Source organism: Paroedura picta, chromosome 11 (genome assembly GCF_049243985.1).
Source record: "Paroedura picta isolate Pp20150507F chromosome 11, Ppicta_v3.0, whole genome shotgun sequence".
In the NCBI taxonomy this organism is placed as follows: Eukaryota; Metazoa; Chordata; class Lepidosauria; order Squamata; family Gekkonidae; genus Paroedura; species Paroedura picta.
Window position 1 is genome coordinate 17,518,774 of NC_135379.1, and position 12,280 is coordinate 17,531,053.

Genomic DNA, 12,280 nt, shown 5'->3' on the forward strand with positions numbered 1-12,280 from the left:
AGAGCCAGCTTGGTGTAGTAGTTAAGAGCAGTGGCCTCTAATCTGGTGAGCTGTGTTTTATTTGCTACTCCTCCACATGCAGGTAGCTTGGTGACCTTGGGCTAGTTACAGCACTGTCAGAGCTGTTCTCATAGAACAACCCTGTCAGAGCTCTCTCAGCCTCACCTACTTCACAGAGTGTCAGTTGTTGGGAGAGGAAGGGAAGGCAATTGTAAGCCACTTTGAGACTTCTTCGGGTAGTGAAAAGTTAGGTATTTAAACCAACACTTCTTCTGTCACAGACTGTCAAGGATTAATTCCTCACAGAGGCTAATAGCCTTTGAATGACAGGCTGTTCAAATAGAATTCTGTGGAGAGCTTCAGTTAAGAAATGAGGGTTGAGAACTGACAGTTGAAGAAGAGACAGTTAGGCCCTGACTCTAGAGTGGGGAAAAGGCTTAAGGACTGAGCGGGTCACAATGGATCTTGATTGAAACTAAAAAGGGACAGCTTCTAGTCAAGAGAAGTAATCCTTGCCCAGTGGAAAGGGAATTAGTTCTAAAATGAAGAGTGATCCCTGGTCTGTGTATAGAGAAGTATTTGGGGGGACTTGGTTGTATATTCCTGCCTATTAAACCTTAAGAGTCACTGAATCTCAGGAACCTATATGAGAGCCAGTTTGGTGTACTGCTTAGGAGTGCGGACTTCTAATCTGGCATGCCGGGTTCAATTCTGCGCTCTCCCACATGCAACCAGCTGGGTGACCTTGGGCTCACCATTGCACTGATAAAGCTGTTCTGACCGAGCAGTGATATCAGGGCTCTCTCAGCCTTACCCACCCCACAGGGTGTCTGTTGTGGGAAGAGGAATGGGAAGGCGACTGTAAGCCACTTTGAGCCTCCTTTGGGTAGGGAAAAACGGCATATAAGAACCAACTCTTCTTCTTCTTCTTCTATATGTTTAAGCAGACAGTGGGGGGGGGGAAGCCTCTCTTCTCAAAGTTGTTGAAAAGCAAAAGCACTTACATGTTGGCAACATATTATCTAGTTTTTGTGTGATTACAAAGTTACATCAGTTTTTATTATTGGTTCACATCCTGCATTCTATCCCTGGTTATACTTGACCTTTTCTCCTCTAAGTTAAAAAACTGCCATTTCAGTTCAATTTATTCAGTTCAGGTGCTATTTCAGAAATAGAATATAAAAAGGTGATTCTGCCTCTTCTTTTAGTTCCCTGGGCTGGGTCAGCATTAAAAGCAACTGGGTGAGGCATCCATAGGAAAACAAATCAGAGGAAAATAGATATAGGGGCTGGTTAGCAAGAAAGAAGGGGGAAAGGGGAAGAATCCTGTGTGTGAGGGAAGAAAAAGTGTCATAATAGCACTGAAAGGTACTTTTCTAAAAACATGCAACCAGTCTGGGGGTAAACAACAGGATAGAACCCGTCTGGGGGTAAACAACAATGGGTTAGATCCTATGACTTCCTATCACCAAGTCATCATCTCTTTGAGGAAGACATTCATCATTGCAGGGAGAATGCAAATATGCTAGAAATCAGCTTCAAATCACTTCTTGTTAATAGCTCCCCTCATTATTCTGCATGGCAAAATTACTAGACCTTATGTTACAATCAAACATTTCCTAAGGTCCCATACACATTTCCCTTAACAATTATATTTAAAAAAATCATCTGACAAGGATTCTCACCCCTTATGTGGAACACCCACATAAGGGGTGAGCATCCTTGCTCCCTGTCCCCTCCCTCCTCCCCCCACCCCCATCCTTACCTGCTGGCATGTCTGTTGGCGGGAGCGGGGCCATCCCAGTGTGACACAGCACTATGTGTTGCTGGGCTGGTTCCACCCCCACTAGTCTCCTGAGGCTGCCCCCACTCTCCAGAGGGCAGGAGTAGCCTTGGAAGACTGGCAGCGGTAGCGGTAACACCCAGAGCACTGAGCACTCCTCAGTGCTCTGGTGCTGCTGTGATCCATCTACTGGAGTGGTCCTTGGGACATCATGTCTGTAGACTTCCATTGGAGGGACTGGACCAGTACATGTTCCACATCAATTTCATACTACACTGGTGGACTGTACGTGTTCCATGGAGAACAGTACATGTTCCATGGAGGCAATTGCATACTACATTGGATACTGGTGGACTGGAATTCTTGCATTGTCTGAGTCCAAAAAGCAGTTCCCCTTCATATCAAAGCCATGGTACTAGGCAAGGTGGAATTAATTTCTCCTCCCTGCCATTTTCCTGACTTAAAATCCATGATTCTGGGGCAGTTGGGACCATGGGGAAACAAAAAATGTGAATATCAGTATTTTTCTTTCTTTTCCAGAGCTCATTGCAGCTAGGAGGAAACATTTATGGCCAGGAAAGCAGACTGTAGAGAGTCATATAATCCAAATTTGGTCCTCACAGGATACTAGGTGACCTAGTCAAATATCCTTAACATATGCATGCAGTTTTCCCTTAACATTTGCATGTTAAGGAGATGAGACAGTCAGTGGTTTTTTCACCTGCCGCCTTAGTGGTAATATTATTAAGGGAAATTATGGGGTTTTATTGTGTTTTTATTCTTTTATTGCCTGTAAACCACTGTGAGCCCAGTTGGGAACAACAGTATATACATCCAAAAATAAATAAATTTAGAAATATAGTAAAATAACATTTAACATCTCTTTTTGAGCATCTCTTCTACCCCCAATGAATATACTATAATTTTTGAAGTATTTTCAAAAAAGGAATGTCCTGAGAGATTGATCAGTTATATATACATTAAGTCATACCTGCCAAATATATTTCTTCATGTAGTTCTGTGATGCTTAATAATTCTGCATTCTGTTGCTGACAGCTTTTTCTTGCTTGGTGCCATGTAAGAGCTGACTGAGAATTTATTTGGTATTGATTTCCAGTTCGATGGCTTCTAATCCAAAAGTGTTCATTGTCACCTGTAAATATTATTGAGTAATACTATTGTCAAACCACCTCTGAATCCTCACGAAAAATCTTTAAGCTTGTTCTGACATCCAGTGAACCTGAAGCAAGGCTTCCTGTGTGAGAGGAGGTTGAAGGTTGAAGTGAGAGAGCTGGCACATGAACTAAACTTTTTGCCAGGGAGAAGCTGAGCTGTAGAGATTGGAATCCTGAAGTAAAAATTAAAGAAGGGATCCTGAGGAGTTGCTACCAGTTCAAGGAAAATCTAAAAATTATATCAAAATTAATCAATTCCCACAAATTCAGAAAACCCTTCCAGGACCATCAAGAAACTCCAGGGTTTCATGAAACTCTGGTTGAGAAATCCTGATAATAGATCATTGGTTGCTTTCTCATTTCTCACTCTAGTACTGATGCAGATATGCTCTTTTTGAAGCCCAATGAACCCTATGGGTTTAGAAAACTGGATTAACTCTGCATTAAAAATGAACATGATTTCTGTTCATATCATTCTGATCACTGCTTTTTAGCTGAATGACACTCCTAGGGCTACAGAACCACATCCATGGAAGAGTGGGAGAGTGAAACTGCATCTGACCTACTCTAGAAAAAGAGGAAGGCCCCTTGTGCTTGTGGTATGCTGACAAAGTACAACTGCTTAGATGGAAAGGAAGTTTATTATTATTTTTATACTGAAACCCTTGTGGGATTAGCAATTTTTCTTATGTTTGCAACCACTGGAGACTACAAACAGAGAAATTCATTTGACCGGCTGGCATCCAGATCCGAGAGAATGAACTGGGGTGAGGGAGGATTTCCACTGTTCCGAGCAGCAAGTGTGATGGTAGATTAAAGGGGGAGAAACAAAGCATTGAGAGAGATTTACCTTTGACTGGGCAATATCCGGTTAAGGAGTCTTCATCCACATCAGCAGTTGTTCCACACCAAGGTTGTAGATTTTCACTGTTTACAGTGGTGCATTCAACATACAACTCATTCTTATACTTGAACGGGAATACACAGGGTGCTCCATTGGAATTGCCTTCTATGGTAAACTGAGCTTTAGACGAAATGGAATAAATAGTGTCATTAATACAGAAATCTTACAAAGTCCTCAGTCTAGAGCTCCAAGTGCACCACTGTTCACTTCAATGGAAACACCCATTTTGAGCTCACATGTTATTGTATGAATGCCGTTATCTTCTATTGAATTGCATTGAATGAGGAAGTCTTTCTGCCTGCTATCTTTGTAACCTGGGTTTTAAAGAAATTGGCCCGGGGTCTGACATCTTGCCATCACTTAGACATTTTACATTTCCTTGATTATCTTCCATTGAAGTAAATGAGGAAGTCTTTTTGTCTGTTATCTTTGTAAATTGGTTTTAAAGAAATTGGCCCTGGGTAAAAACCTGACATCTTGCCATCACTTAGACATTTCTAATTTCCTCAGTTCACTTCTATTGAATTTTTTGGGGAAAAAGTTAATTGCAAGCAATGGGATACATAATTTGGCCAGATTGCTTGTTCTGAATGTTTCCCCCCCCCCACTGCCTCCTGCAGGTGAAGTTGTAGCATGGCACAATGCAAGAGATTCAACATGGTTAATCAGGTGCTCAGTTTAACATTAAAAAAAACCCTCTGGACTTAGTTTACCTTCAAAGCCTTTCATGCACAGTCTGTCATTGGTTCCATCAATCTTCCAGATTGCTTTGACATCAGTTCCATTATTTAACTGGACACTTCCAGCACCATAAGCCAAAAAATGGTTGTGGTCTTTGATAGCAGGGAAGGTACCATTGAGGCATTCCCACTTTTGCAGATCACTGGTCTGATTGCAGGAGGAGAATTCAAGTTGTCTGAGGTCTGCAGATGCTCCCAGGCATGACTTCAGTCCCATGTTCAGTATCTGCTGACTGGAAGTCCATTTAAACTTTTGGAACTTATTACCCTGATTGCACTTGACGAATGAGATGCCCGAAGCTTCTGCAGCTTGCATACAAAGATTATACTTCTCATAGTTTATCAGAAAAGTATCATCCTCTGTAAAAGTCAAAGTACCAGTATCATAAAGTGCCTTATTGCCATCTACATGGAAATATCTGACAGGAAGAAGGTATCAAACTACATAATTAAAGGCAGTACAATGGAGCATAAGAAAGCAGGGGAAAGAGGGTGAACAGGAACAATACTTTATATTTACTGTTCGCAGCATTTTTTTTTCAATGCACAGTGCTTAATGTTATTCCGTAGATGGTTTATTTATTTGATTTATGTACTACCCTCCCAAGCTGACTCAGGGTGGTGTACAACAATAATTATAAAACATCAAGTACTTCTAGAAATAATTTTGGAAAGATTTCTTTTTAGACAGGAATAGTTAAAAACATAGTTACTGGATTGGTTTATTGATTAAAAAATAAGAAAACCCTTTGAAGTGCAGCCATAAAATCATAGAATAATAGCGTTGGAAGGGAGCTCATGGGTCATCTAATCCAACCCTCTGCACTATGCAGGATACTCAACAACCCTATCACTCATCCACTGTAACCTGCCACCCCTTGAACCCTCACAGAATCAGCCTGTCAGATGGCTATCCAGCCTCTGTTTAAAACATTCCAAAGATAGAGAACCCACCACCTCCTGAGGAAGCCTGTTCCACTGAGAAACCGCTCTGTCAGGAACTTCCTCTGGATGTAATTTTTTTAATGAATTTCATCCCATTGGTTCTGGTCCATCCCTCCGGGGCAAGGGAGAACAACTCTGCTCTATCCTCTATACTATAGAGTCTATAGGGCACCCTTTTAAATACTTGAAGATGGTTATCAGATCCCCTCTCAGTCACCTCCTCTCCAGGCTAAACAGACCAAGCTCCCCCAACCTTTCCTCATAGGTCTTAGTCTCCAAATCCTTCACCATCTTTATTGCCCTCCTCTGGACACACTCTAGTTTGTCTACAATACATCCCTCTTCAACTGTGGTGCCCAAAACTGAACACAGTATTCCAAATCAGTACAGTAAATGGTCTTTTGGCATTTTTTATTACACCGTTAACGTGCTTTTACATGAAAATTAAACATGTAATCTATCATTTCCCCATCTTTGAAAGATCTCATAGAAATTAAATTTAATGCTATTCCCTAAGCTTCCTGTAGTCAGTTTTATAGTAGGAATTTAGGGAGGCTGCCATTCCCTTATTGCTGAGTTTCCAGCCATGACAAAAATGAACAGTAACATACCTGATGTCTGCAAAGACTGTTGAATGAGAAGCAAGAAATTCAGGAGCAAAAAGAAAGACATTGAAATGCCCAAAGGCCTCAACAAAACCTCCCTGTAAATAAAATGGATTTAAGTTTGCAGATTTTCAGCAACTTCTTCAGATACTATATATACTTTTTGTTGCTACACTGTTAATCATACCTCCCCCAACACCCCCCCACACACACACACAAACTAACTTCCAAGAAAGATCTGAGGAAATTCAAGACTGAACTTCCTTTTTCCCTTCCTCATTTTTCCATTGAAGGAAACAGCGTCGTCCACTGTATCAACCGGCACAAAATGTATGTTGTGCATTCAACTTCTCTCTCTTTGACTTAGCATGTTCAGCAAGTTATGACTCTGCCTTTGCAGCATTACAAACATTTGGATCTTTGATCTGTTCACTTAGTAGACACATGAATGCCATAGGTTTGTAATGTTGCAAAGGCAAAGAGTCATGACACACTGAACATGGTCAGCAAAAGGGAGGGGAGAATTAAATGCACAACTAACACTTTTGCCTGTTTGTACTTTATACAGGATTAAACCATTAGTCCATCAAAGTTAGAATTGTCTACTCAGACTGGCAGCAGGTCTCCAGAGTCTAAGGTGAAGTTTGTTTTCATTACCTCAGACCTGATGCTTTTACTGGAAGATGCCAGGAATGCATCCTGGGAACTCTTGTCTGTTAAACAGATGCTCTGCCACTGAATCATAGCCCCTCTCCTGGTTCACGCTCTGGTCACCTCTCACGTTGACTACTAGAGCCTCCTGCTCATTAGCCTTCCCTCATCATGCTTTCTCTCCCAGTGTTACCATCCACTCTATTCAGTACTCTAATGACAAATTCATTCACTCCACTCCTCACCATGTGACGACCATCTCTAAAACACTCTAGTACCTTCTTGTCCACTTCAATATTCAGCACATAAACTCCCCATTCTCTGTTCCAGAATCTTCTAGGAACTTGCTGTCCCTTATCTGTTTGCTGTTGCATGCCAGACCCTGCACCAGACCTGCTGACCTGTTGCCAATTTTCAGGTGGTGGCTGGAGATCACTCAGGATTCCAACCAATCTTCAGAGAAAAAAGAGTACAAAGAAAAAAAAGAGAAGTTGGAGAAAATGGCTGCTTGGGAGGCTGAACTGTATGGCATTATACCATGCTGAAGACCTTCTCTCCCTAAATTCTACTTTTCCTAGGCTCCACCCCAAATTGTCCAGGTATTTCTGAAGCAGGAGTGGCAACTCTCCTGTCCTCCCACTGCATCTCTCATTCTCTAGCATTTCCACTTAAAAGAACTAAGGTAGTGTGTAATAGGTGCAATCTTTCACATTGACGCAGCTAGAATACGGGCCTAGGGAAGCCAGTGGTATTATTTAAGTACACTGAAATGCTTATTCAAATGACTTACCATAACTTAGGCCCATTCCGCACAAGGATCAATCAATTGCTTACAGAAAGAAATAACAAAATTTAAAATAGTGGAATTCGGTGTAACGCATACCTGCCTTTGTAGTGGAATCCAGTTGCGTTTCAATCGTTTCCCACAGATTTCCGGTCTTGCCAAAAATTGCTAGAAAGGAAGCAATTTTTTCCGTGCTTTGTCCCACCCCTGGCCATCAATCAAACAAGCAGCCAATGGGCAGTTGTTACCATGCTCCAGAAAAGCCCTTTTCCCTTTAAGAACAGGTTTAAAAGAAAGGAAGGAAGGAAGGAAGGAAGGAAGGAAGGAAGGAAGGAAGGAAGGAAGGAAGGAAGGAAGGAAGGAAGGAAGGAAGGAAGGAAGGAAGAAAGAAAGAAAGAAAGAAAGAAAGAAAGAAAGAAAGAAAGAAAGAAAGAAAGAAAAACACACGTTGCAACGAATATGCCTTGATTCCTTGATTCCTTGCTTCCTCCTAACGTAGAGCCCCATCTAGCTGGCAGCTGGCGTGTGAGCTGTCGTTTCATCGTTGCCATGCTCTCCCGAGTGGAACCCCCCCCCCCCCGTGCACGGGCGCGATTTTCAGCCAAAAATAAAGGCAACTTGCAAACAGGGCTCTGTTGTGCTTGGTGACTTGAGGTGAGCTTTAAAGCAACTCTGTGGAGGGACTGCAGCTGGAGAAGCCTCGCTGGGTGAATGAAGGTTCGCTGGCTCGTTGCTCTCCACTCGCTCTGAGAAAAAAAATGGCGATCGCTTCGCTGGAAGTTCAGAGGAGAGAGCCAGGGGGAGGGACTTTGCTGAAACCGCAACAATGGAAATGCACAGAACTTTTTAGAAACTGTTGCAGATTGTTTGCAAGAGTGTAGCGCTTTCCAGAGGGTGAATCCACTTTGGGGGATTTCCCTGGAAGCGGTACAACGAAGCGCTTTTCGCGGGTCTGTTTCAGGAGTGTGGCAGATTGTGTGCGACGTCGTGCATAACTGCAGATTAGTAGCGTTTACAATTTGCCAGAATCCTGCTACATTTAACTTGTGCGGAATGGGCCTTAGTATAAATGACTTCATATTACCGTAGATATGTCTTTGATTCTGTGTGTGAGTGGTGATACAGACCATAGTGAATAACAAGGTTAGGTGGGGATCACAATATATACAAAGTATCACTAATTGAGTACAAAAATCTTGCATGTAACAATGATTATGTATTATTTACACATTATAATAACAATTAGAAGTGAAGTGCTAATAAACAAAGCACAATATTATAGCTCTACCATGTATCATAAAACATTACCACAATGCAGCAAAATATTATTGTGACAGTCCTTGAGATGTGCTAAATTGTTATTGAATGCAGTGGGATGTGATGTGACCAACAGGTTCTGCACTGATTGCTATGGAGTTGCAAGTCCCAAATTTCTTGAAAAATACTGGTTCTGCATACATTTGCATTCTGATGATGATGATGCACTCCTTGAAGAAGACTATTTGGAATGGGTTTTACCAGTGCCTGTTGGAGAATCACTTCAAATCTAATAGCTATTATAATAATTGTATGAATATTACATATTCATTGTGTGGTCTCACTACTCACAATATTTTTTTAATCATTTAGAATAACATGTACTTAAACATTTTGTGCTCACAACAGCAGCTTTAGTTAAGTTCCACTAAAAAGTCAGATGGTCACAAGAAAACATTAAGGAACAGGATGTACCAACCAAGTTCTTGCAACACCATGGGGTGTTGTAAACTGTAACTGAAAAGTTAAATATATGTTCTCTATAACTATGCCTAGAGTTTTTGGGTGTTTTATGTCAAGCCCAGAAGCCTTTCCCTTAAGCCATTCAATTAACATTCCAAATTGGTAACAGCACTTAAACAAAGAAGAAATCAATGTATGTAAGAAATTCTATGTATGCAAGACTACAAGCCCAAGACTTTGCTGTGGAGGAAACCCCACTGAACTCAGTACAATTTTATTCTTAGAGAAAACGTGCAGCATGGGGCTGCTGGAATAAATTAAAAATGGCAAAAGAACTGAACGTAAACATTCTAGTCCAGGTGCCAAGTATTCCTCATACACTGAATTCTGAAAATAGATTCAGGTGGGTAGCCATGTTGGTCAGAAGTAGGAGAACAAAATTTGAGTCCACGCACCTAAATTAAAACTTTGCTTTGTTGGTCTTAAAGGTGCCGTTGGCACCTTTTGTTCATTGAATTCTGAAGCTTGCTTTATTTACTTATTGCTAAATTTATAACCCACTCCTATTGGCCCTGCCATCATGGGGTGGTTCACAACAATCAGTGATAGAATTAAATACAATAACAATTAAAATATTAAAAACAGTTAAAACAAGCAAATAGTTGACAACCTACTAGTTCACCTTCCATGTGGGAACAGATGCAGAATCTATCTGACTCATTGCCAGGGGAGGCCCTTAAATTGATCTAAAATTTCAGGAAGATAGATGCTCTTCTGGGGTCAGAGAACCAAGTACATTCCTAAGGTTACAAAAGTACACCCCACATCAGCTGTTGGGATGCGTTAGCAGAGTTGATCTCTTCCGGATTCTTAGGTGTAGCCATGGATCCTATACCTTTCTTCTGCTTGCATGCTGTTCTGTCCTCTTTTGCAGAGAAGATCCTACACTTCAGGGTGCCTTCCTTCAGCTCAAGGTGTCTTTAATGAGAAGGATGTCAGAGCCATGTGTTCTGCAGTACAATCGTAGGTTCATAGAGTTGGAAGGGGCCATACAAGCCATCTTGTCCAACCCCCTGCCCAATGCAGGATCAGCCTGAAGCCTAAAGAAGAGAATCCCAGCAACAACAGATGAACTGCTGTGATTTAGGTCATAAAGTGCTGTTATCAAGGTATGTGGTTTAGTTTGGTGTGTGAATACTGTTAAATAATGAGATAGCCAACGTGAGCTAAAAAAATACGACAGCTCAGTGATGTTTATAATGACTGTAACAGGTGCTTAAGTTTTACAAATATGAGTCATCTGTATGAAAAATTAACTTTGATTAACCATAAAACTCTTTTCTTTTGTACCTGATGTGAGCTGTTCGTTGGGGAAGGGGGACATATAAATTTGAAAATAAAATTTAAAAGGAGACTTTAGGAAAACTGTTAATTATGTAATTATTTATGCTGAATTTACTGTGAGTGGTTTCCATACGCTTTTGTTAGTTAATGTTGTCTGTGTGTAATAAAAGGTAAAATGGATGTAAACATTCTTTAATAGTACTATCACTGCATTATGCCTGAGAAGAACCTAGAATCATTGCCATAGGTGTTCTCCATACAGACAGGCTTGTGTCATTTCTCCATTGCTGCTGGAGCTGCTGATACACCAGAGCAGTGCTGGAGCTTTCACGTGACAAGGTTCCCTGCCCTAGCCCCACAGCAGTGCCCCACCCATACCACCAGGGCTTTTACAGGATTTTTTAAAAACCAATGATTAAATATTTAGGATGTCTCATCCTTTCCCCTCTCTCACCTGCAAGATTGTCCCTTCTTTCTTCTTTTTTGCTGAGCAGCCCCTTTATATACTCTTCTTAGTTGTTTGTCAATGGCTACCCCACCCAGTCCCTTTATTTTATATCTATTTATAGAAGATACTGGCCCATCCCAGGGAGTTGAGAGAAGAGACTAAATCTTCTTATATTCAACTTCTGAAATGGCATACGAGAGTTCCACACAATTTTAATTTAACTTGAAGAAGAAAGGATCAGGTAGAATCAGGTGCAGGATGTCAGATAATAAAACAGAGGTAACTTTGCATTCACACAAACACCAGATAATTTGGTGCCAACAAGTCAGTGATTCTGCTATTCTAAGCAGAAGAACAGTGGGGCAGTTGATGAAAGTGGGGAGGCACTCCTGGGGTCGGGGATACCGACAATCAGGGGATATGGCAGATATGGCAGTGGGAAGAGGCTAGGCAATAGAAAGAATACAAGATATGGATATGCTTGTAACCCTTATAACTTCTGGCCCATCCCTAGGAACACAGAGACTAGGGTTTCCATTTCTTCTTTTGTAATGTTCTAATTTTGTTTCGATTATGTTCAGAAGTGACATCTGGACACTGTGGATCTCACAGGAAACAATATCAATATAAGAGAAAAGACCATGGCATAGCTGGCAAATACAACCATAGAACAACCAAACAATTCAAAGGTTCATATAAAAGTTGTCTTCTTTTTTGAATTCAAGTTACAGGTATTTTTCTTTATTAATATACAACAAGGTAATATAATATAATATAATACAAGAGACTGGGTCCACGCCATGCAGGTTACTATAACACTTGGTAACTCCACCTGTCTGTGATGATGAAGCATTCTGTGACAAAGCTGAGGTGAAACAAGGTATTCAGTACTGGTACCTGGTCACATGTTAATGCACAAAAACACAAGCAACTTGAATTTAAAAAGTCAACTTTTGTATGAACCTTTGAATTGTTTGGTTGTTGTGTGGTTGTGTTTGCTACAGCTACAGGTGTTTACTCTTATATTGATGTTGAAATCAATTCTTGTGGCTGCCTATTTTTATTTGCTTGATTTCACAGGGAAAGCACACTCACAGAAATACAAGAACTGAAAGCAATTGTGAGATTAGGAAAGTCCTGTCAAAGTTTGGAAATACTAAAGATGATTCTAGGGACTTCTTT

The 12,280-nt window shown here is 40.9% G+C and overlaps 1 protein-coding gene and 1 long non-coding RNA gene across 3 annotated transcripts in view; one reads left to right on the forward strand and one right to left on the reverse strand.

Annotated features, from left to right (window-relative positions):
- Nucleotides 1–6,387, reverse strand: part of LOC143820538 (macrophage mannose receptor 1-like) — a 49,822-nt gene extending 43,435 nt beyond the window's left edge. The window contains exons 1-4 of the mRNA XM_077303498.1: nucleotides 6,159–6,387; nucleotides 4,576–4,962; nucleotides 3,809–3,982; nucleotides 2,775–2,936 (exon numbers count right to left, since the gene is read on the reverse strand). Of these exons, the coding sequence (XP_077159613.1) occupies nucleotides 2,775–2,936; nucleotides 3,809–3,982; nucleotides 4,576–4,962; nucleotides 6,159–6,219 (784 nt within the window). The 5' untranslated portion in view covers nucleotides 6,220–6,387. The remainder of the gene's footprint in view (nucleotides 1–2,774; nucleotides 2,937–3,808; nucleotides 3,983–4,575; nucleotides 4,963–6,158) is intronic.
- On the forward strand, nucleotides 127–10,814 carry LOC143820541 (uncharacterized). 2 transcript variants are annotated; one of them, XR_013225401.1, is made up of 3 exons: nucleotides 127–211; nucleotides 7,222–7,402; nucleotides 10,241–10,814. It is a non-coding gene; the product is annotated as an uncharacterized LOC143820541 (long non-coding RNA). The 2 variants fall into 2 exon arrangements; XR_013225400.1 differs by lacking the exon at nucleotides 127–211 and adding an exon at nucleotides 431–559.
- Nucleotides 10,815–12,280: the final 1,466 nt, after the last annotated feature.